Source organism: Lepidothrix coronata, unplaced genomic scaffold, assembly GCF_001604755.1.
Source record: "Lepidothrix coronata isolate B3197 unplaced genomic scaffold, Lepidothrix_coronata-1.0 Scaffold30, whole genome shotgun sequence".
In the NCBI taxonomy this organism is placed as follows: domain Eukaryota; kingdom Metazoa; phylum Chordata; class Aves; order Passeriformes; family Pipridae; genus Lepidothrix; species Lepidothrix coronata.
The window spans coordinates 4,022,223-4,043,751 of NW_016690210.1; the positions used below are offsets into that span (position 1 = coordinate 4,022,223).

The following is a 21,529-nucleotide window of genomic DNA, read 5'->3' on the forward strand; positions in this document are numbered from 1 at the left end:
GAAAGAAGGCAGCAGAGGAAGATGAGCTCTGCAAGGTCTGTCTTTTCCCTGCCCAGGGCTACTCTGGAGCTTGTAGCCATAACTACTGGAATTAATCCCAAGTCACCCCAGCTGCGACACCACCTCAAGTTTCAATTTGTGCCAGAGGAGCTGACAATTTTTGCAGTCTTGAGAAAGGCAAGTCTGGCTCCTGCCTGCTGTGCAGGGGATGAGGTACACATCAGGAAGCTCAGGAAGAGCATCCCTTGTGCCCCAGAGCAGGAGTTGTTATTGCCTTGGGCCATGCACAGCACACACAGGCAGAGCAGTGGCTCTGGGCAGTGTGAGGCCTCAGCTCCTCCTCTGCTCAGCATCTCCAGCAGGTCCAACCCTGAGAGCATTGCAATGCCTGGGACTGTCTGTGGTTTCTTGTGTCTGAACTGTAGATTTATGGTGATCTGCACAGACTTACCTGCTGCACCCTAAGCTTAAGGCAAGATGTTGGACAGAAAAGACTTGATGTCCAGCGTGAATCATTGCATAGAAATGCTCATCTTTTTTCAAGTGCTACCTTGCTCTGAGAATCATAAGCAAAAAATAATCACAATCAGTCCTTACTTACTAATGTTCTATACACTGGAGCTGGGTGCTACTGCAAGATCTGAGAGGACTGCAATTATATGAGAAGCTTAACACCACACCAAGGCCCTAATACCTTTACTTTATAGGGTCTTCCTCTAAAAAGAAGGTGAAAACGACAGAATGACCTTCAAGGACCTCTGTAAAAATAAAATGCTGTCTGCCTCTTCAGGGAAGGGAAAACTCCATCACATCTGCCTTTTCTCAGTCCTAAAGCATTCTTGGTGAATTACAGGACAGTAGCCACAAAGAAATTCTGATGGAAAGAAAGTCTGGGGCTCATAACAAACACTGCAGTTTGAAGTTACAAATTTGCAACAACAGGATACAAAAAAATTCCTGATTAACACCAAAGCAGTTCATGTTACCACGCTAACTCATGGGAAAGAATGAACAAATAAAAAGAAAAAAGATAAACAACAGTTGCATATCTGGATTTTCAAATAAACTGTAACTATAAAGGAAACCTGCACAAATGAAGCAACGTGGTTTTTAAAGCTTGCAGTACGTGGAGTTTTTCCACACACATATGGGAAAAATTCCTTTCAGAGAAAAGAAGCTCATTAAATCCCTCCAGGGATTTCCACTTTCTCTTGGCTGCTTCCGTTGCTAGGATAAACCACTTTACCACTTTCCCCTAACTCAATCCAAGCAGTACCCTGGAAATCTTCTGAAAAAGCCAAACTGAACTGATTGCTGTGGTAAACAGGAGATCAAAAATCTCTTAATCTGCGGGTGCTGGAGATGGTGTATAGTTGTATGACTGTCGCAACAAAATCTAAAGCCGTGCTTAGTCAGTGCTCAAAACACTCTCTGTTGCCTCTGACAAACCACACAACATTGCAGACTTTGAAGAAAGCCCTTGGGAAGAGACCTTCCTGTCTGGCCCTGGCTACAGACTCCTGGACAGCCACCAGCTGACAGAAATAACAGATGAGACACAAGGAGGAAAGTTTGAAAGGTCTAACTAAAGCCTGAAAGACAGCAGCTGGCCCACAGTTGATGGTGTCTTAGCCCAACATGTCCATCTTTCAGATTAATATTTAATTTCAGGGGCAATGATCCTTTAATATCAAATCATGTCTTCTCTAACATTTTCTGTCATTTAGGAAATACCACAGATGCTCGTGTTCCTGCAGAATCTTTAAGGAATATGAAGGGCACATTTACAGCTAGGAGAGCACAAATCCCTACCTGGCCAACTCACTATCCAGCATGATAACAGTGTGCAGCAGGTAAAATGTACAATCCCTTGGAGCCCTGGGCCCTGACCCACCCAGCCAACAGCCAGGACTGCACAGATGGTGTTGTAGAAGTGGGATGTAAGACAGAGTTCAACAACACATCCCTAAATCAAAGAGCATGGTGGCTACACAAACTACACAATGTCTCAAGGAAAGAGTGAGGAGAAGCAGCTGTGGAAAACCTTAGGAAAAGAAAATAAAAGACAAACCCTACAATTCATGGGAAGAGGATGGGGGAGAAATGAGACCTACTGGAGGAAAAGCATCTTTATGATTTGTCCACTGCTTAAGTCTGTCCATGGTGGCAGACCTTAAAGCCCCTTTGCTGTCCAACAACCACAGCTCACTTGGGACCCTGATTAGCTCAGCAGGACCACAGTGCCAAATCCAGAATTGATCCATAGCCTGTGATCTGGCTGAATAGCTCATAATGCTGCCTCTTGCTTAGAAACATGCTTTCACTTCAAAGAAATCGTACAAAATTACATGGTCATTAGCAAGGACGTGCATAATGCAGTGTGGGACAATAAAAAGCTGCAGCTTCAGTGTCAAAATGGATTAAGGGCTCAAATTCATGTAACCCATTAGAGCTTTTTATTTAACATAAAGAAGATAAGGGCCTTTTAGGATGCTAAGAGATCCATGCCCGAGCTTAAATTAAATAGAGTGGGACAAACATTCAGCTGGTACAAATCAGCCCAGCCCTCTTGCTGCAGAATTACACTGATTTTACATGAAGGCATGAAAAATAACTTTTTTACTATTGTGGAGTGACTATGCAATTATTTAACATGTGACTATTTTATAAGCATGGCACCAATCTCCCCAGTAAGAGGTGCTTGCAGAACCAGATGATAAAACTTTGCAGCATGAATACATTGCTCTAATTCTTGGAAGAAAAAGTGGGAAGGTAATAGAAATGAAACCAATTAAGGATCCATCACATAGCCTTGACCTTATCAAGTATGTCAACTCTTACTCAAGTCTTGTTCTGCCAGAGCCTGCTAAGTACCAAAACTAAAGGAAAAAAAAAAAAGTTGAAAATTTGGTCTTTGGAAACTAAAATAGTTTGTGATTTGTGGAGACAGACAGTTGTATCTCATACCTATGAATCTTAAGCCCTTTTTTGTCTCTCCCTACTGTTCTCACTCTGCACTTGTTCTGGCAGTAGGTTCTGATTAGGACCTGAGCAAAAAAACAGTGGTTAAAAGATCTCAGACAAGGGCTGGAATTGTGATCTGAAGACAGGTTTCATTCTAGTTTGCTTTAGACACACCAGTACCTACTCAAGACCAGCCACCTCGACTCACATCTCAGACATGAAGCTTGTGGTAAGCCTCGGTAGGGGCTTGCTCGGAGATAATGTGCCAAATGTATCCCAAATTTTTTAACTCCTCTCAGTTCCATTTTCTGAAATCTTTTGAAAATAGTATAAGAACCATTGATCCCAGTAAGTTAAAACAGAATAACAACACTTAAAACAGCTGCTTTCTGGATTATTAAATATGAGCTTTAAATGAAAACCTGTTAATGACTGTCAGCAATTTCCAAAGCTCATGGATACCGTTGGTTATCTCAACATGGAAGATGCAATACTTACCCCCTTATGATGGAACATATGGCCCTCAACATTCACTTTGTAGGTCTCAACACCCAGCTCTTTTGCCAGCCGGAGAATCCGGTTTTGGGTAGGTCCCACATAGGCTCCACCAACATCTACGTAACCAACGTGTTCATTCTGTCAAAAGAACACAGGAATCAGAAGCTGTGCAGGAAGGTCCTCAATACGAGCATCTAGAAGTAGAAGAAATTATCCCACGCTGAAATGTGCATGGAATCTATACGTAAGACATTTGGGAAGAATTTCTTCGTGGAAATGGTGGTCAGGCATTGGAATGACAAGGTGGTGATTGGCCAAAGATTGGGCTTGAAGATATTAGAGGTCTTTTCCAACCTAAATGATTCTGTGACTGTGATTCTGTGTATTTACTGACTTAAAAGTAGGCAGCATTGAGCTCTATAATGACAGACACACAGAGCTCACAGTGCCTTCACTTTGTGACACACAAGTGTGCAATTGGGTTTAACTCTCTTTTAAATTTCACTAGTTTTCAGTATTGGCTTTTTAGTTTCACAAAAGACATGAGATATGAAGAAATATCCAACCACATCAATACTTTGGTTAAATCTAACTGAATTTTTTCAGAATTCATGTTACTTTTCTTGTCACTGCAAAACACTTCACAAATTGAAACCATCTCCAGCACCAAGGCTTGTTTTCTTTCTGCAGACACCTGCTTAGACCTAATGCTGCAGGTGCTGAGCACTGCACCGCAGTTTTCAAGGAGATTAATCTCCTTTCCAGCACTGCACACCTTGGAGCCATCTGGCCAGCAGCCTCCAGCCATGCCTGTCATCAAAGGTGCTCAATGCACCTCTCAGTCCAGCATTGCACTCCCTTGGGAAGCAGGAAGGAAGCAGGAAGTTTCAGGGATGCATACTATTGCAGCAGGTTGATTTCCCAAGACACTAACTCTTTTTAACACTGTTTACAGTGAGTATTTTAAGCCAGGCATTCTCAGTGTCACAGAAGGATGGTGTTTATACTTCACGTTTCACACACAATGATTTCCGCTGGAACACCACTGTTTATCTCTGGTTGCCCAGCAATGGCATCTCACATAATTTAAACCTCCCTCACTTCCAGGGTGGGAAACAGAGGTAATGTCTGTATTACATTACCCTGTGCCACAGGTGACTCTCCATTTATTTAATTTGCTTTTTAATGGCAATCAAGATGCAGTTTGTTTTTGGAGGAAGGAGTGTTATTTTGGATAATTTTAAGACGCCTTAAAATGTATGTCTGAGCTGTAATGATGTCTGGTCCTGCTCAGCCTTCTTCTTATAGGGCTCTAAGTTATCGTGCCTGTTACAGCACAAAAAGTGAGGTGGGAATAAGAGGAGAAGTGCTCTGACACTCATGTTCTCAGATGATGGTTGCCCTCTGTAATGTGAAAAGGAAAGCAGATCCTGCCTTGGACACAGGCTAAGGACTGTGAGGGTGGAATTCACCTTAATATAGATGTTTAACATCATTTTAGACAATCCAAGCTATCCAAGACTTCTCTGTGAGGGTGACAAATTTGAGTCATGATCCAAAGAAGATCTGCAGCTGGATGCCAGGCAAGGGTTATCCTAGGGCAGCTAAAATGGAACTATACACTTCTGGTTAGGCACACAAATCCCACTGGATGGCTCTGAGAGTGGCTTCCAGGTCCAATTTCAAAGCACCTCCTATAAAGAGAAGTCCACTGGCATATATTGCAGTGCAACCTGTCCAAACAGAGCTCTGTCACTTTGACAAAAGTGATGGTACCACTGATCACCATTGTCTGGAGTAAGCTGCTCAGCCAGTTTTCAGTCCATCTCACTGTCTGCTCTACCAACCCATACTACATCAGTTTATCTGTGAGGATCTTATGGGAGCCAGTGCTGAATTATTGAAGTCTAGGTAGACAATATTCACTGTCCTTCCCTCATCTCCCAAGCCACTCACTGCCTCTTAGAAGGTTGTCAGGTTGATCGAGCATGAATTCCGCTTGGTGAACTCATTCTGACTGATGACCTTCAGATTAGTTGCACTGTCATCTCCTGAGGATTCAGTTGAGGCTGCAGTTCCCTTGGGTCAAAAGAACTGGTCTTTTCAAAGATGGGAGTAATGCTTGCCACATTGTAGACCAGCACAAGTGAGGGTCCAGCATCTCAAGAAGCACTTACCCTGATAGTGAATGTCCTTCCTCCAACTCTGTCCCGGGCCTCAAGGACCACCACGCTGACCCCAGACTCAGACAGCAATTTGGCAGCTGACAAACCTACCAGAAAAAGAGAAAGTACATTAAAGCAATTGGCAGCAATCAGCCACATTAATGGTCAAAAACTGAACCAAAGCTTCAACCAGAGATTTCAATAAACTGCTGTCAAAAATTCCTGAGAGAAATTAGAAACTTTTCCTGGTGTCTCACCACAGAAATCATGTGGCTGCTGCTTAGTTGCCTGTTATAACCATCTCCATAGGCAGTGTTCACAGACTGAAGTTCCCCCTTTGGATCAGCATTGCGTCATTTTAAAAGAAGTAAAATCTCAATTATTAAGGGGGACACATCTTACTCTTCATTTGTGCAGTGCATAGAAAGGCAGCACCCAGACTGTGGGATTTGCAGTGCTAAAGTGACAAAAATAGTAATGTTGCAGCAAGAAAGTCTTCCAATGCCTTCTCTCACACATAACTCTCCACTCCTATCCACCCTTGTTCACATGCAGAAGGAAAGTCTGCTTCACTGTCAGGATTCATTTTCAGCAATGGAGTTTGACCATGACAATCAAAGAGGCTGTATGTAGACACTTTATAAAAGGAATTATGGTCTCAGCAAAAAATCATCTAATTATGGGACTTTGTGATGGAGCCACTAGAGACAACTGAAAATTCAATAGGACAGGAGAGCTCTTTGCTTTTGACAAATGGGATCTGAAATTGTAAAAAGCAATCGTGAGTTGGTGAAATCAGATTGTCCCGTTGCCCTGCAGGCTGGTTTGGCACTGAAGCATTGTTTCTTTGAAGTTGTTTCCCCTCCTTAAGTACACAAAAGCCAGCCTTATTGATCAGAACTTCCAAGATACCCTACAGGAAGGAATAATGATATTATACTCATGTTTATTACACTAACTCGAAATCTGATTAAAATCAACGGTGAGCCTACAAAGAATGCATGTCTGAAAGGACCAGAAGAGAGGAATCATTTATTCTAAGGACAATATGTACTCATTTATTCTAAGGACAATACAGAATAGACTATAAACTTCCGTGCACATAATCTTTTAATGGGGAAGTGAACGCTGTTCACTGGAAACCAGAACTGAGGAAGTTCAAATGTCTGACACAGGCAGAAATTATACATACAACTTTCATACTCATCTGAAAATAACTTTACATCCTTGCAACACATTCTTTAGATTGCTGCTGGGGCACAACTATACTTAATTCTTCCATTTGCCTGATATTCTAATTTTTAAAAATGCAAACCATTTGTCAGCGGAGTGGATATCTTATAAATTGATCTAATTTATTTCAGTAGTTTTGATAACTTTTTTTTCCTCCAAGAAAGTCTAGAGAAATATATTACAATTTTTTTAAAGTTGATTCTTTAATACTTTCAGCGATGGCAATAATTTCTTCCTCAACATAGAAACCATGAGTCTATAATGTCGGAAACACAAAGAGCAGTATTTTCTTACCAATGTTTATATTTTTTATATGAGCAAAAGTGATTTTTCAAAATATATAGCAGGTTTTGTCACCAAATAATGGATTTCCTATATACATAAAATAAAAGATTGAATTCTCTATTCTGTGTGAATACCACCAGACACTCAGGCCTGAGTGGGTAATTCTTTTGTAAGAAAGTTTACTGTAGACATACATCTTGAAAAAAATGCACAGTGCATTTATGTGTAATCCTATGGAACATAAAGCAATAAAAGATCTGACCTAGGTATGAAAAAAGGTTGTATGAAAATCCTCAGTGCCTAAGACCATCATTTCATGATGTATTCAATAGCTATATTGCTGCCACAGTTGTTTGGAAATAATAATGGTTGCACTGGACTGAGTTGGAAGTTAAGCTTACTACTGGATTATAGCTTAATTACATGATATATCCAAATAAAGAAGGTCTGCTAAAGGATGACAAACGTGTTGTAATGTGGCCAAGGTTCTCTAACCTGTTTGCCTGTTAAACTGTACTTCTTGCACTCCAGACTTACAGGTTGTCCATTTCATTATTGTTAACTCAAGTGTCACCTTAGACATTCGTCCAAAAAGAAAAAAAAGGCTTCAGAGTTAAAAAAAATGGGAAAGAGAAGGAAATACATTGGGACACCAGAGAGTGACTGTTTGATCGATGGGGTGAGAATGAGAGAGGAAGGAATGAGACCTCCTCTCCAGCTCCCTGCCCCATCTCCTCCTGCTCAGCTCCCCTCAGCTGGTCTCTCATGTCCCCTCCATCATCTCCGGTACTTCCCCAGAGTTCACAGTGCACCTTCAGGAAGTGCCAAGGGAGAGGGCAGCAGTGGATGTCCATCCCTGAAAGCACTGAAGGCCAGGTTGGATGGGGCTTTGAGCAACCTGGCCTAGTGGAAGATGTGCCGGCTCACAGCAGGGAGTTGGAGTGGGATGGTCTTTAAGGTCCCTTCCCACCCAAACCATTCTATGTGAACACACCATATCGAGCTGAACCCAGAACTGAGCTGAGACCTCTTGGGTCACAGTCAAGACCCAGGTGAGGTAATTAAAACACACTGGTGTGTGTTGGTGTGACTGCAGCACAGACATGCCTGTCACAGCCAAGGCTGTGTCTGTGCCCCAGTGACATCTCCAGCTCCTCCAAGTGTAGCCTTGAGACAAAGCTGCAAACCTCCCCGAACGACTGGCTGCACTCCTTCCAGATATCACTCTAATTCTATGAATTAGAAATATACTACTTGCCTCAGCAAGATGGAAGGAGCCTGCCAAAACCATGCCTCATCTGCAGTATCTGGCTGTAGAAATTCACTTACTGTTAAATGAGAATAAACAAGGCGAGACATCCTCCACAAGGGTTTCTATGGCAATCTCACCAGCAGCTCCCCCGTCTGAAGATGCCACGCAGGAAACCTCTGTTCCTATTGATTTTGCAGCACTATTAAGGGACTCAGAATTACTGCTGCTACAAATCATAGTGCTGCCACTTTCATTTCAGAAAATTGTCATAATCCTAGCAAGCAAAGCTCTTACAAGTTCATCAAAACACTGGATATACAGTTCAAAAAACCCAAAAACTTAAGGTGAACTGATGCCAATCTGCAGACTACAAAACACCTCATGGCTGAAACACACAGATGCTGAACAACACTGAATTTTGTATGTAGCCTGATGAAAAATACAACAAAGGCCATATCTTACCTCATAGGAGAGAAAAGTTCAACTCTACAGGTACTGCACAACACTGGAACTTAACAGACCGAACCTTGATCACCAGACAAGTCCTGTAATGTGGGAAAGGGTTCCCCATTTTGTAGGGAAGCATTTATAAGGGTAGATTTATGAGAATAATTCCAAGTTGCCTCAATACTGGGGTTGATACAGGGCATATGAGCAGATATGAGTTCTGTAGCACAAACAATGTGAGTTTTTAAAAAGTTACTTTATTGGACATTTGATAGTAACTCTATACTAATAAACAGTAATTCTACTTTTCAAAACCTAGGCTTTGCAAATCCACAGCACCAAGCAGATTCACTGACTTCGCACAGTCAGAAGCAAAAATCACCAGCACCTTTCCCTCCTAAGAGACAGCACTTCTCACATGGTCTATGCTGAACCTCTACAAAACACTCAAGGGCAATGGAGTGATGACAGTCTGATACCATTAAACTTTTAACCTTTCAAACTGAGGCCACTCTCTATGTGCCATATGGAGCACACCAAGATGAAGGCAGAGAAAGGTACCTGTTACTATTGTAAAGGAAACTGCTGGTTTTCTAGATGTGTTGTTTACCTGTTTGCTACCTTCTTTGACAAAGTGCACTTGCCTTTTCTGGATCCACTATCAAGCTGAAAGTGTACCAACCCAACCTATTAAAGCATTCCTTCATAAAATCCTTGTTAATCCACCCTACTATACATGGCGTGGGATAATTATATTGTGTGGAAGAAGACTAGCTTATTACTGTAGTGTTCTAGCAAGCTTTAATTGAGTAGCATGCGGAAAAAAAAAATCTTCCTGGAAAATCCTTACATTTTTCTGATCTTAAGCAGGGAAATAATTTTAAGACTTTTCTGCTCATTATTCTAATAGACATCATTAAAGTGAGAGAATCAGCAATATATCCTTATTGAAGTTCCAAAATAATGGTATTCTAATGCTGTGATTATTTTTACTGTTTCACTGATGGAAAACCTAACTTTTCCTAAACACAACTGAGTAATTAAATCTGGCAGTGGCCACCTTAGAATCAGCTTTCATTTTTTCAGCCAGAAGTCTTTTTGCCAAGTAAACATGTCATGAGAGAAGCAAAATATTTCTGCCATGACCACAGGGTAAAATACCCCCTCCTCACCTCTCTCTCTTCTCCTTCTCCCTCATCCCTGATTTTACTGTCATTGGAATTTTTGTGCACATCATATTATTTAAAGAAGTTTCCAAATACAGTTAAAATGTGCTCAGTTACATCAGACTGACCAGAGAAGTCAACAATGGGCAAAAAAAATACAGAAGGCTGAGAATGAAAGAACTGTTTCCTTTCACAGACTAAGGATTTGAAGATTTTAAATTGCCACTGAAAATATAAAACACCCCCAACAACACTATTAATTAAGTTACAGCCTCTTAAATTCACAGAACAAAAATACACAGTGTGAATCACAAGTTTCATTTATTTCTTCTTCGATATTGCTTAATACCCTAACATCATCAATTTTCTGTTGGTCAGGAACTGTGTTTTATCTTTCCATATTTTTTTCCACATCCTTTCTTATAGAATACTTGACACTGGAGTCAGACTGGGTTCACGTATTTTGCAATTTTCAGGTAAATGTTTTTAATTTCTTTTTCATCAGTTCTTTTTTTCCCTTCTAGGAATAAAATACAAACAAATGAAAAAACCACCCAAAACCCACAACTAAAAAACCAAACAAAAAAACATAACACCCCCCCCCAAAACAAAACCACATGATTCAGTAAAGATTTTAAGCAAAAGAAAATAAATATTTTCTATTACACAGTACATTGTCCAACTGAGACCAAGCCACTTAGTGGTTTCAATGGCACTACTGTCTAAATGCTTTCTACAGATGCAAGCCTTGTTCTGAAGAGCACAAAGACAGTTTCTCACGGACAGTTTTAACAGAAATACAGTGGGCAGGAAGAGGGAATTGTACCCTGGGGATGAATCCACTCTCCATACACTCCCACTGAGATTTTCATGTCCAAAGCCCATTGAAGTAAACATCTCTTCCCCAAAGTAATGCCCTCCTCCCAAAACAAAGGCAGAAAAAGTCACCAAGTATAAGCATTATTAGTCAGAAATGTAGCACCTTTACACATTAAAATGAATAGCACCAGTTAAGACAACAATGGTTTGATGCCACCTGATTAATGGAAACATCTAAGGTAATTATCCACATTTTACAACTATTGATCATTTTTTTTAGTCTATGCAGAATAAATTCCTGCTAGCTAAAAGTGATCTTCAACTAAATAAGTATGTGAAAAAAATGTTGCTGCTGAGTTATGATCAATGTCACTGCCACAAATTTCAAGAACACAGTCACTGGAATTCCCAGGAAAGACATAATGCCTGTCCCATGCCTGTTTTTGTTATGCTGGGATGTTTTGGGATCTGTCCTAACTACCTGCCTATTTCTTTTCCTCCTTGAGGTAAATAACACTTGTAAGATTTCAGACCTACCCAGCTAACAGGAGTATTCTTTCCTACCTTTCAATACCTTTCTCCTAAGCCCGAGGCATGGTGCAAAATCTGCTCCTCAAGGACAAGCCATAAGTTAACAGCACCCTCTTTAGAGCTCTGAATTTGCTAACCTATGAATCATGCTTGTGTACACTTTCTTTTTGCCAAAACCAAACATGACACATTCTTCACCCAGGAACAGAACCAGCTGTCACTACTCAGATTATCCCCTAGGTTAGGAAATGTTTATAAATGAGGCATTTACCATAGAAATTCAAGTGAAAGATATGATTAAAAGTGAATATTTAAATTATATTATCTACTAATATGATAAAGAATATATATATATATATATATATGAATTATATAATGAACACATCACAACCATCTTTTGGCCAAAACTAAATACATAGCACTGGGCATAACACAAAGGAGTGTGTTAATCAAAACCCATGCCCAACATCATAAGGTTTTGCATCTTTAGCAGCAAAACATTAGAACACGTTATGAAGAAGGAGGCAAATGGAAACTGCTTCTTCTGCTTATTTGCAAGTATTCTATAAAACATCCATTACACTTTATATGAGTTCCCTGCTGTAAATTTTTGTCATAATGACAGTTTTCTAGCAGTACAATGGGAATTGAGAGCTCTATGAAACCTTCCCATTTATTTCTGCATCCAAAAAAATGGTCTTTAGGAATCTCTGGTTCTAGATGACAATATATCACTGACGATAAGCTTTCCAGTTGGATCCAGAGAGAAAGTTGGAAGGAACTGGGTAGACAGAGCCCAGCACTGGGGAGATTCAAAGAGACAAACAGAGGATACATTTTAGGAACCAGCTGTCCTACAGGTCAAATCTCAGGCAAATTCAGAAGTCACAGTAGAAAGAAAAATCTACTGGAAACTACTCCAGATTTATACAAGTGGGAATGATTCTATCTTACACCAGCCACTGTGTGTTTGACAGTTTATCTGACACCACCACCCACCCGCAGCTTGGCATGCTGTCAAAACAAACAGAGCAGTATACAACATAAGTTGTGCTGCCATGATAGCCAGCAAGGAAAATCTGCATTTCCTCATTATTGTCTTTCACTCAGAGAACGCAGCCAAGGCGTAGGTAGCTCTAGTGGTAAAGTTGTCCATCACACACTGTGGAGATGGAGTTGCCAACACAGAGTTCTTTTCCATGGACAGGGGGAAAAAAGTTTTAATAATATATCATATGTTTTATTTCAATATAAAGACTAATCACTACTATTTTTACATCCCAGATTTTCCTACAATTTGTGGCCCTTGGACTCCTCTGTAAGTGCAACAGAAAACAGTTCTGTTTCCCGGCTGGAAAAATCTAAGCAACCATTTTGTATAATCACGCAATCTCCTTGTTTCTAGATAAGAACAAACGTCTTTTTATGTGGCAATAATAACTATCCACGTCATAGAATTATAATCTTAACCCTAAGTTTCAATTACGCCTGGTTTTCCCTTGTGCTTTGTACTTGTAACATGATGTGCTGAAATTTCTTCCAAAAGATATTAGCATACAAGTTTTCTTGGACTTGCCTGCTTCTGGACATACTTCTCCATAGCTGAGGCCTCTCTGGTTTGCATTATGTAGACAAACATTATTAATTCTCCATGACATCTCCTGATAAACTTGGCTTCCATGCAAGGTGAGGCTGGCACATGAATCCACCCCAAACTTCCCACAGAAAAAAGCTGGAGCATTTTGCTCACACCCTTTCCTTTTGACAAATTTGGAGCTCTTTCAGCTTGAATTTTCAGAGTGTGTTTATCAGGCTGATTCTTTTCTGCTGGAAAATCTTGGTCAAAACTGACTGGCTATTTCTAAACATCTAGGGGAAAAAGTATTCTTTGATTCTGAAAACTTGTGGGTTTTTTATTTTTTTTATTCCTGTTTTGGAAGTTCTAGCAGCAACTTGAAATTTGGCAAGGAGGTAGCCTTTGAGTCAATAGCACATTTTGTTATCCATGTGAAAATATGCCCTGATAAGGTCATTAGAAAGTTTTGAGAAATTACAGGTCACACGTAGGCAGCAGCCATTTTCCAGAACTGACAAGCTGAAATATATGAGGTTTAAGTCAAAACTCTGAGCACTTAGTGCTGTCCAGTTGTTAATGAGCAGTCCCCAAGCAGTGGCTGAGCATCCAGGACCTCCTTACAACCCATCTTGTATCTCAGAGTACCCGGGCACGCTGTATCCAAGGGCTATGGAGCCAAAATCTGAATCTCCCTGTAATTGTGGCCTTACCCTGTGGAGAGGTAACGTAGCTGGGATGAGGACAGTGTGTTGGGAGAGATATGGCAGTGATATGCTGCATAAAAGGGACAACTTCTGGAAGCTGTCAACACAGTAGTTTAGTCCACAACAACGCCAACAAGTGTCCTCACCCTTAAACCAGGCAACAGAGGACTCTGGTGGGATGTCAGGGTTATGATCCTGACAATTAATCACACTCTCATCCATGACACATCATGTGTCATCAGCTTGCTGTGTTTCAACAAAAGAGGGAATAGCATGGCCTAGACCAAAACACACAAGGAAAAGGTCAAAATCAATCCAAACCAGCACACACTCTTCAGTTCAGTAGAAAATCCCATAAATAGGAAATGGGAGCAATATTCAAGGCATATAAATAAAAACTCCCCGTGGGTATGGGCAAAGTCTTTAACTTCAGGCATCAGTTTATTTATTATACTTTGGAATAAAATGCTATAATTAATATTAATTGTATTACAGGGGACATTATCTATTAAGAGTGACATAATAAATGTGCCTGAGGCTTTTACTGGCCACAATCCACATTTTTAACATCCAAGTCTGTGTGAACAGAGGAATCTAGCCTAGGCTCTGCAGATCCCTCTCTGTAGGGGTCCAAACGCACTTACTGATGAAGTTTGGACAGTTTGAACATTATTCCATGGGGTACAGAAGGAAAATCTCAGTAGTAGAGGCCACTAGAGCTGAGTTCTTCTTCCAAGAGCTTCCTCACTGAGCATCATTCTTTGCAGAAGCTCCCTCCATCCCTAGATTGCAGCTTCCTACAGGCAGAGTCAGTTCTGTGTCCCTGGGAGTGACCACATACAGACTTGTGGATACACAGGCCAAGAGCAGGGATGAGAAGGGTGTGTTAGGCTGTTCAGAACTTGGCCTTCAGGACCATGCTTTGCTTTTAGGAATAGACAACTCCAGACGTGCCAGTTAGGATTTTAGCTTAATTTCATAAATACTGTACAAATATTTTTAAAAGTCATAACCTCACCACTGGGAAGCTCACACTCAATATACCAAGCACCTTGCTTGTATCTCATACATATCTCTATTTCTAGTAAATAATTAGTTTATTCCAAAGTTCCCCATCCTTTCTTGCAAGCACCAGGTAATGAGTATTTAAATACAGAAGAAGGAAAGAAGACAGATGAGTTAACTGCAAATTTAACTTCAAAGTCAGAAACAGCAAGTCGAGATTGGAGTCAGAGAGATGTTGAGAGGAAATCCTGTCCACACTGGAGCATGTTTTACTATGTATCCCACCAGAAGCAAAATTCTAGATACAGATTCCTTTTTTTTTTTTTTTAAGACCAGAAAGCAGCACTGTCTAACCTCCTGCAGAAGTGAGGTGTAGGTGTATTGGTACATGAATGGCAGTGACAGAGAAGCTGTGCAAAAAGCAAAACAGACCAGAAGCTGATCAGAGTTATAATCCTCACCTGTGAATGGCATTGTAGAGTAAAGATGGATTAATTATTAAATAAGGCATTTATCGTCTATTTTTCAAAGGTTGCTTTCTTAAAACGATGTTCTAATTCATAACAAGTAAACACCAATTTCTGTGCCACTGACGAAGGGTTTCCACTGACATGAAAAATGTTCCTGTACCCCATGAGTGCTGTGACGTGTTTATTTGTCTTCCTCATGCCACTGACAAATTTTCAGGGACTGTGAAAATGCCTTGAAATTTCCTGCTTGGCTCCATTTCAGTCCCCGCACTAGGTTTTGGTCCAAGGCATAAGTGTTGTGAAGCAGCTTACTGATTCTTGTGCTAGTGAGGCAAAATACCACTTAGAAATGCTCGATGCATTTTCCAAAACAATGCAACAGGCTGGAAAGCTGGAAGAGTAAGGCACCCTGAAGGGAATGAGAGCTTCTCAGAGCCCTAAAACACCATATCAAGATGACATTGCCATCAGCTGCACACAGAATGGGTGGTAATTCCCTAAGGACACTCTGTGCATTACAGGAACTTAAGGATGAAGACCAAATGTCTCTTTCTAGCAGGAAAATTACCAGGCATCTGGTAAAACTAAAAAGCAAGAAAATCTAGGTCCAAACTTTTTCTTTCTGTTCGATGAAACTACATATTATTTGCACAATTACATGCTCACAAATACTTATTTAAACAATTGCCATTCTTTTAGTAAATGAAATAATGTAATTAAGTAAACCATTTGCTGTTTCACACATTAATTCACTGCAGATTAAGGAAAGGAAAGCCTCTGACTCCTTCACAGTACTAATAAAACCCAACTTTACCTACAGCAATAATGGCTGTAGTAGAGCTGAAGTCACAGAGTCACAAAACTCACCTTTTCGGAATCATTAGTGAAGCAAGGACTGTCTGAAAACTGAAACCTGGCTGATGCTGCCAACGCAGTATTGACTTGACAGACAGACTAAATATGGATTTTTCTCCAACATAAAAACATTCTTATCTTAGGTATCATAAGAATAACTAATTATTGAGGTTTTGTAAAGCAAAGGATGAGGGGCCACCAAGCACTTGCTAGTGTCAAAGTAGATCTGAAGAGTATTTTGGGAAGTGGTGCCTAGTAAAGTCTGAGGAGGAAACTGGGCTGCCTGTAATTGGCACAGCTCTTTTCACAGCGACAAACCCCAGATATTCCCAGATGTTTTTCTGCAGTATTTATCAAAAGAAAACACCTGCCAGCTCAGCAAGAGCAACCTAAAAAAGCCTCAGTGTCAAAAAGCAATCTGTCTCGGGCCGCAACAACCCCAGCCTGTATCCCTGCATTCTCCCGCACCTGTGGACCCCGCAAAGTCGGTTTTCCTACAGACTCCCTCCGGCTGAGCACGAAGTACAAACCAACGCAACGAGCAGCAATTTCGCCCTAAAACAGCTGTTTGGATCATTTCCCTCTTTCTTTTCCCCAAGCGCACTTGAAGCCCCTGGAGACCTGACACTCGTTATCCACCAGCGTTATCCATCGTTATCCATCGCCATTCCCGCCGCCCCCAGACTCACTGCACCGGTGGCGCAGGACGCGCTCCGGGACCGCGCCCGCCGGGAGGGCCGGCGGGTGATCCCCCCGAGACCCACCTGAGATGCCGCCCCCGATCACGACCACGTCGTATTTTTCTGCCATGGCTCTTTCCCCGCGGTCCCTCTCCCAGCTCCGGCGGCGGCGGCGACTCCGTCCAGGCTCTGGCGCCGGGATCGGGACAGCGCCGTCCCGCCCGCCCCGGTCACGCCCCTGGGCGGGGCCAGGCGGCACATCCACCAATGGGAGCGGCAAGAGGGCGGGGTCTCGCCTGGCCAGGCCCCGCCCCCGGTCCGGCCCGACGGGGTGGGAGCGGGACCGGGAGTGCTCGGGGGACCGGGAATGCTGCATCCCATGGGCACGCCTCGGGACCGGCTCGGTGTCGCACCAGTCCAGGAGGTTTAACAAGACCAAGTGGCGGGTCCTGCACTTTGGCCGCAACAACCCCGTGCAGCGCTACAGGCTGGGGACAGAGTGGCTGGAGAGCGGCCGGGCAGAAAGGGACCTGGGCGTTCTGCTTGACAGGAAGATGAACATGGAATCCTGGCCTGTATCAGGAATAGTGTGGCTAGCAACACTAGGGAAGTGATTTTTCCCCTGTATTTGGCACTGGTGAGGCTGCACCTCGAGTGCTGTGTCCAGTTAGTGGCCCCTCAATTTAGGAAGGACATTGAGGTGCTGGAGCATGTCCAACGAAGGGCAAAAAGGCTGGTGAAGGGACTGGAGCACAAGTCCTATGAGAAGCAGCTGAGGGAGCTGGCAGTGTTCAGCCTGGAGAAGAGGAGGCTCAGGGGAGACCTCATCACTCTCCACAACTCCCTGGCAGGAGGGTGTAGCTGGGTGGGTATCACTCTCTTCTCCAAGGCAGACAGCAATAGGACAAGAGGACACAGTCTTAACCTGAGCTAGAGGAGTTGGACATTAAGAAGTTCTTCACAGAAAGAGTGATTGGGCATTGGAACAGGCTGCCCAGGGAGGTGGTGGAGTCACTGTCCCTGGAGGCATTTAAAGAAAGTCTGGATGTGTCACTGAGTGTCATGGTCTAGTAGACAAGGTGGTGTTAGGTCAAAGGCTGGACTTGATGACCTCAGAGGTCTTTTCCAACCTAATAGATTCTGTGATTCAGGAGGGATGGCAGCAGGCAGGTGGCAGCATGCCTGTTGCAGGATGCAGCACATGGAACAGCCTGTGCTCACTTAACCCCATGTTAGTAACTCACAGTGAGTGTGGGAGAGGAGGACATCCACAGAGCCGAAGGTTACAGCAGCATACAATCCTCATCTCCTACCAGAATCAAGCTGTGCTCCATCCATGAGCCAGGGAACTAAGGGTTAACCTCTCCATGAAAGTGTCTTCCCAAAGACAATGCCTGAAGTAATAATTGGTTGTCAAAATTCATAGTAGTTAGTTCTTAGCTACTATTCCTGCTCTGGAATACCTGATGGTTGTGATTTTTTTTTTTCTGTGCGTTTTACAGCTTGTAGAGTTTTTATTGATAAAGTGCAAATGTCACCTCTGTGAAGTGAGTAAAAAAAGCAGAGAGCCTGTCCATCCATCCCCTTCCAAGTAAGCACAGAAGACCTTTAAAATTCACACAATTACAGAAAATCCTAATGCTGTTTCATGTTAAATATTGATATAAGTTCTGAGTTGCCCGATTCTGCAGTCACATTCCATGCCTGGGTGTGACCAAAGAATCGAATGAGACTGCAATACTAAATTGTGCCAAATGAGTGAGATGTAGACGTGCTGGAGTGAATCCAGAGGAGGGCTACAAAAAAGATCTGGAGCACCTCTACTATGAGGAACATTTGAAAGAGTTCTGTTTGTTCAGCCTGAAGAGAAGACTCCAGAGAGAGTCTCTGAGTGCTTAAAGAGGGACTATGAGAAAGATGACGACAGAATTTTTAGCAGGGCCTGTTACAATAGGACAGGAGTAATGGTTTTAAACTAAAAGAGAGCTGATTCGAGTTAGATACAAGGAAGAAATTTTTTACAATGAGGGTGGCAAAACACTGTATCAGGTTGCCCAGAGAGGTAAGGGATGTCCCATCCCTGCAAACACTCAGGGTCAGATTTCTCCGAGCAACATAGTGTAGTTGAAAATGTCCCTGCTCATTGCAGGGGGGCAGGACTGGGTGAGTTTTAAAGGTCCTTTTCAACCCAAACCATTCTATGATTTCTGTCAGCAGTGACTAAATGCAGAAACATCTATAAAATCACTAAGCAACAGTATGAGAGACAGAATAATGGATCTTCTAAGAACAGGTACTTTACAAAGTAAAGCAGACACAGAAGTGCCAGACACTGTACCAAGTAAGAACAACACAATCCCTGCTGCTCTGAGAGTTCATCTGCTGACACAGAAGCTCATTATCACTGAGATTGCTGCAGCTCCCATGCCAGAGCAAAGTGAGCAAAAAGGGGACAGAACAAGACTGTAGAGTGGTATGTGTTCTGAAACAGAAAATGCAACATACCAACAGCTGTTTGTGCTTACTGGGGAAAGAAAAGTCTTTGTTTCTTGTGGGTGATATGGATACCCACTCCCACAGCTCTGCGGGCTCCAGTGAGAAGGTCACAGGGAATCTGACGAATAAAAAGCTCCACCAAAGGACACCTCCCTCAGAATCTAGAAGCCAAGTTTGGAGGAAAGCAGCAAAAACATCCTTTGTGATAACAACAGGAAACTTGTGTGTATCTAGATAACTTGCTGACAGATAAGCCTGCCAGCAAATTTCTAATGCTAAAAGGAGCCGTAGCAGTCTCGGTAAAGAGCAATGGAGGCTGAAGTGGTTTTACCCAGAGCAGCTCTAATGATGAGAGATGATAAAAGTGTGAATTGTACACATTGTTGCTGGCTTAACCCTTGCAGTAAGGAATGAAAAAATTCCTAGGACGTTACCAAGGTTTGGCAGAGGTAACAATGGCTGTCAGAACTGCATAACTGCTTAGTCCTTGGTGTCTGTATGAAACAAATAAAAGACCTCAGAATAATTCTACCTCAACTCACACAGACCTGCAGACATCTAGGATTTGGAAAAACCAAAACAAGCAGATGATGAAGCCTGGCTTGAGAGCAGGAGGAGGAGTCCAATTGATTTGCTGAAAATGCAAGAAGCCTGGAAGGAAGAAGATGATTTGTTGTATTGAGAGTGATTCTCCTTTCCTAAATGTGATAACCATGCTTTCAAAGAGAAATTTGAAAGTTGTCAGAAATCAGTAGAAATTAAAGGGGCGGCAACCTTTACAGTAAAGGAAATCTTATTTCAAACAGATAAGATGTTATTTGAAAATATGTAAATTTTTGCTCAGAACAGAGAGTTGAATAGTAAGGAAATGCTTGCTAATGGGCCCTTTTTGTTATGCACTATAAAAACCAGGGAACAACACTGAAGGGTGAACATGGAAGCTTCTGTTGTTGAAACCATTTGCTAGGAATCTCTCTGGTTGATTTAAGTCACTTCAGTGAGTGAGTTGTAGCAGTAATTGCTGAGCTTGAAGAATGTTCATGATCATTACTGTGAAGGTATAGAAAGTCACAGAACTGGCACAGACTTTCAAATTTACCAGGGAGAAAACACTGAAAGTTGCTGAGAAATACAGTGGAATACCCAGAGAAAGGCTTTCACTAGAGATCACAGCCATGTCAGCAAAAACAAAAATTGTCAGGTAGCCCCAAGAATGGACAAAAATGGATCAATTTATTGATCAAAGAACATGAAAAAAACATCCAAAGGTAAAAGTGGCATCACCAAGTCCTTTATTATACTACAATTGTTTTGCTTTTAGTTTTGCCAGCTACTGATGTAAGTCAGTCAGACTTCTCAGGTCATGCCATCAGGAGTCTCAGTTACATGTTTTATTTTATATCTGCTTGGTAGCTCAAATGATGAGTTAAATCAGTCATAATCATTGCCAAAGACACATATGTTTTTCATTCCTTCCTAATTTCACTGTTACTTATTTTGCTGATGCATTTGAAAATTGGAACACAAATGAAGGGAAAATCCCTAACAATAAAATAAAATGCTTTTGTAAAAATAAAAAAAAAATATTATCTGTTGCACATACATGTATGTACACACATTTAAATACAGGTATGTACATACATGTACATACTGTATCCAGTACAGACTTTTTAGTTATTTATTTGTTTTATGAATGTATTTTGAGAGGTAAATAGAACCTAATTTCTGTAAGGTAAGAATGCATTATCACCAGAAGACTGATTGTAATTTTTAAGGTCATAATTACCACCACTTAGTCACATCTAAAGTCACATAATTCTTGTATCTTAATGATATCAACAGAGCTTCTCTAAAATACTGTAGAACGTGTCATCTTAAGTGTTCCTGTCAGCTGAAATTTTTGCCATTAACTCATCATCTGTGTTGATTAGCACTCCACTCTGCAGGCACAAAGATGAGCTTTCCAGAGAGTACCAGACCCTTTTGCGAGGCTTGAATCACATAAATTTACTTTTGCACACATTTTAATTCTCATAATTATATGGTTACAACTCTGGGTTGCATCAAACTGAAATATGAAAAACTGTGAAAAACAACCCAAACACTCCCAGATATCAGACTCAGTAGTTCATTTTTGGGGCAGTCCATTTGTGGGGCAAGAGTGCACATGGTATAGACTAATTTCAAACCTCAGCTGTAGGTGATACTGTATTTTCTAAGAACAATTTTCTATTTTGGAACAGTATCTTTGACTATCTAAGGCTGAATTTAGGGTCAACAGTTAATTTACACTGCTAATGGTGGTTTCCCTTTTGTTTCCCCCTCCATGTCCATGGCTTTATCAATAATGGAAATGATAAAATACCATATAGCACATGGAAAT

At 41.6% G+C, this 21,529-nt stretch overlaps 1 protein-coding gene across 1 annotated transcript in view; it reads right to left on the reverse strand.

Moving 5' to 3' along the window:
- Positions 1-16,861, reverse strand: part of LOC108495346 (amine oxidase [flavin-containing] A-like) — a 37,135-nt gene extending 20,274 nt beyond the window's left edge. Inside the window, exons 1-3 of the mRNA XM_017810958.1 lie at positions 16,735-16,861; positions 5,640-5,734; positions 3,463-3,600 (exon numbers count right to left, since the gene is read on the reverse strand). Of these exons, the coding sequence (XP_017666447.1) occupies positions 3,463-3,600; positions 5,640-5,734; positions 16,735-16,780 (279 nt within the window). The 5' untranslated portion in view covers positions 16,781-16,861. The remainder of the gene's footprint in view (positions 1-3,462; positions 3,601-5,639; positions 5,735-16,734) is intronic.
- Between the last annotated feature and the right edge of the window lie 4,668 nt (positions 16,862-21,529).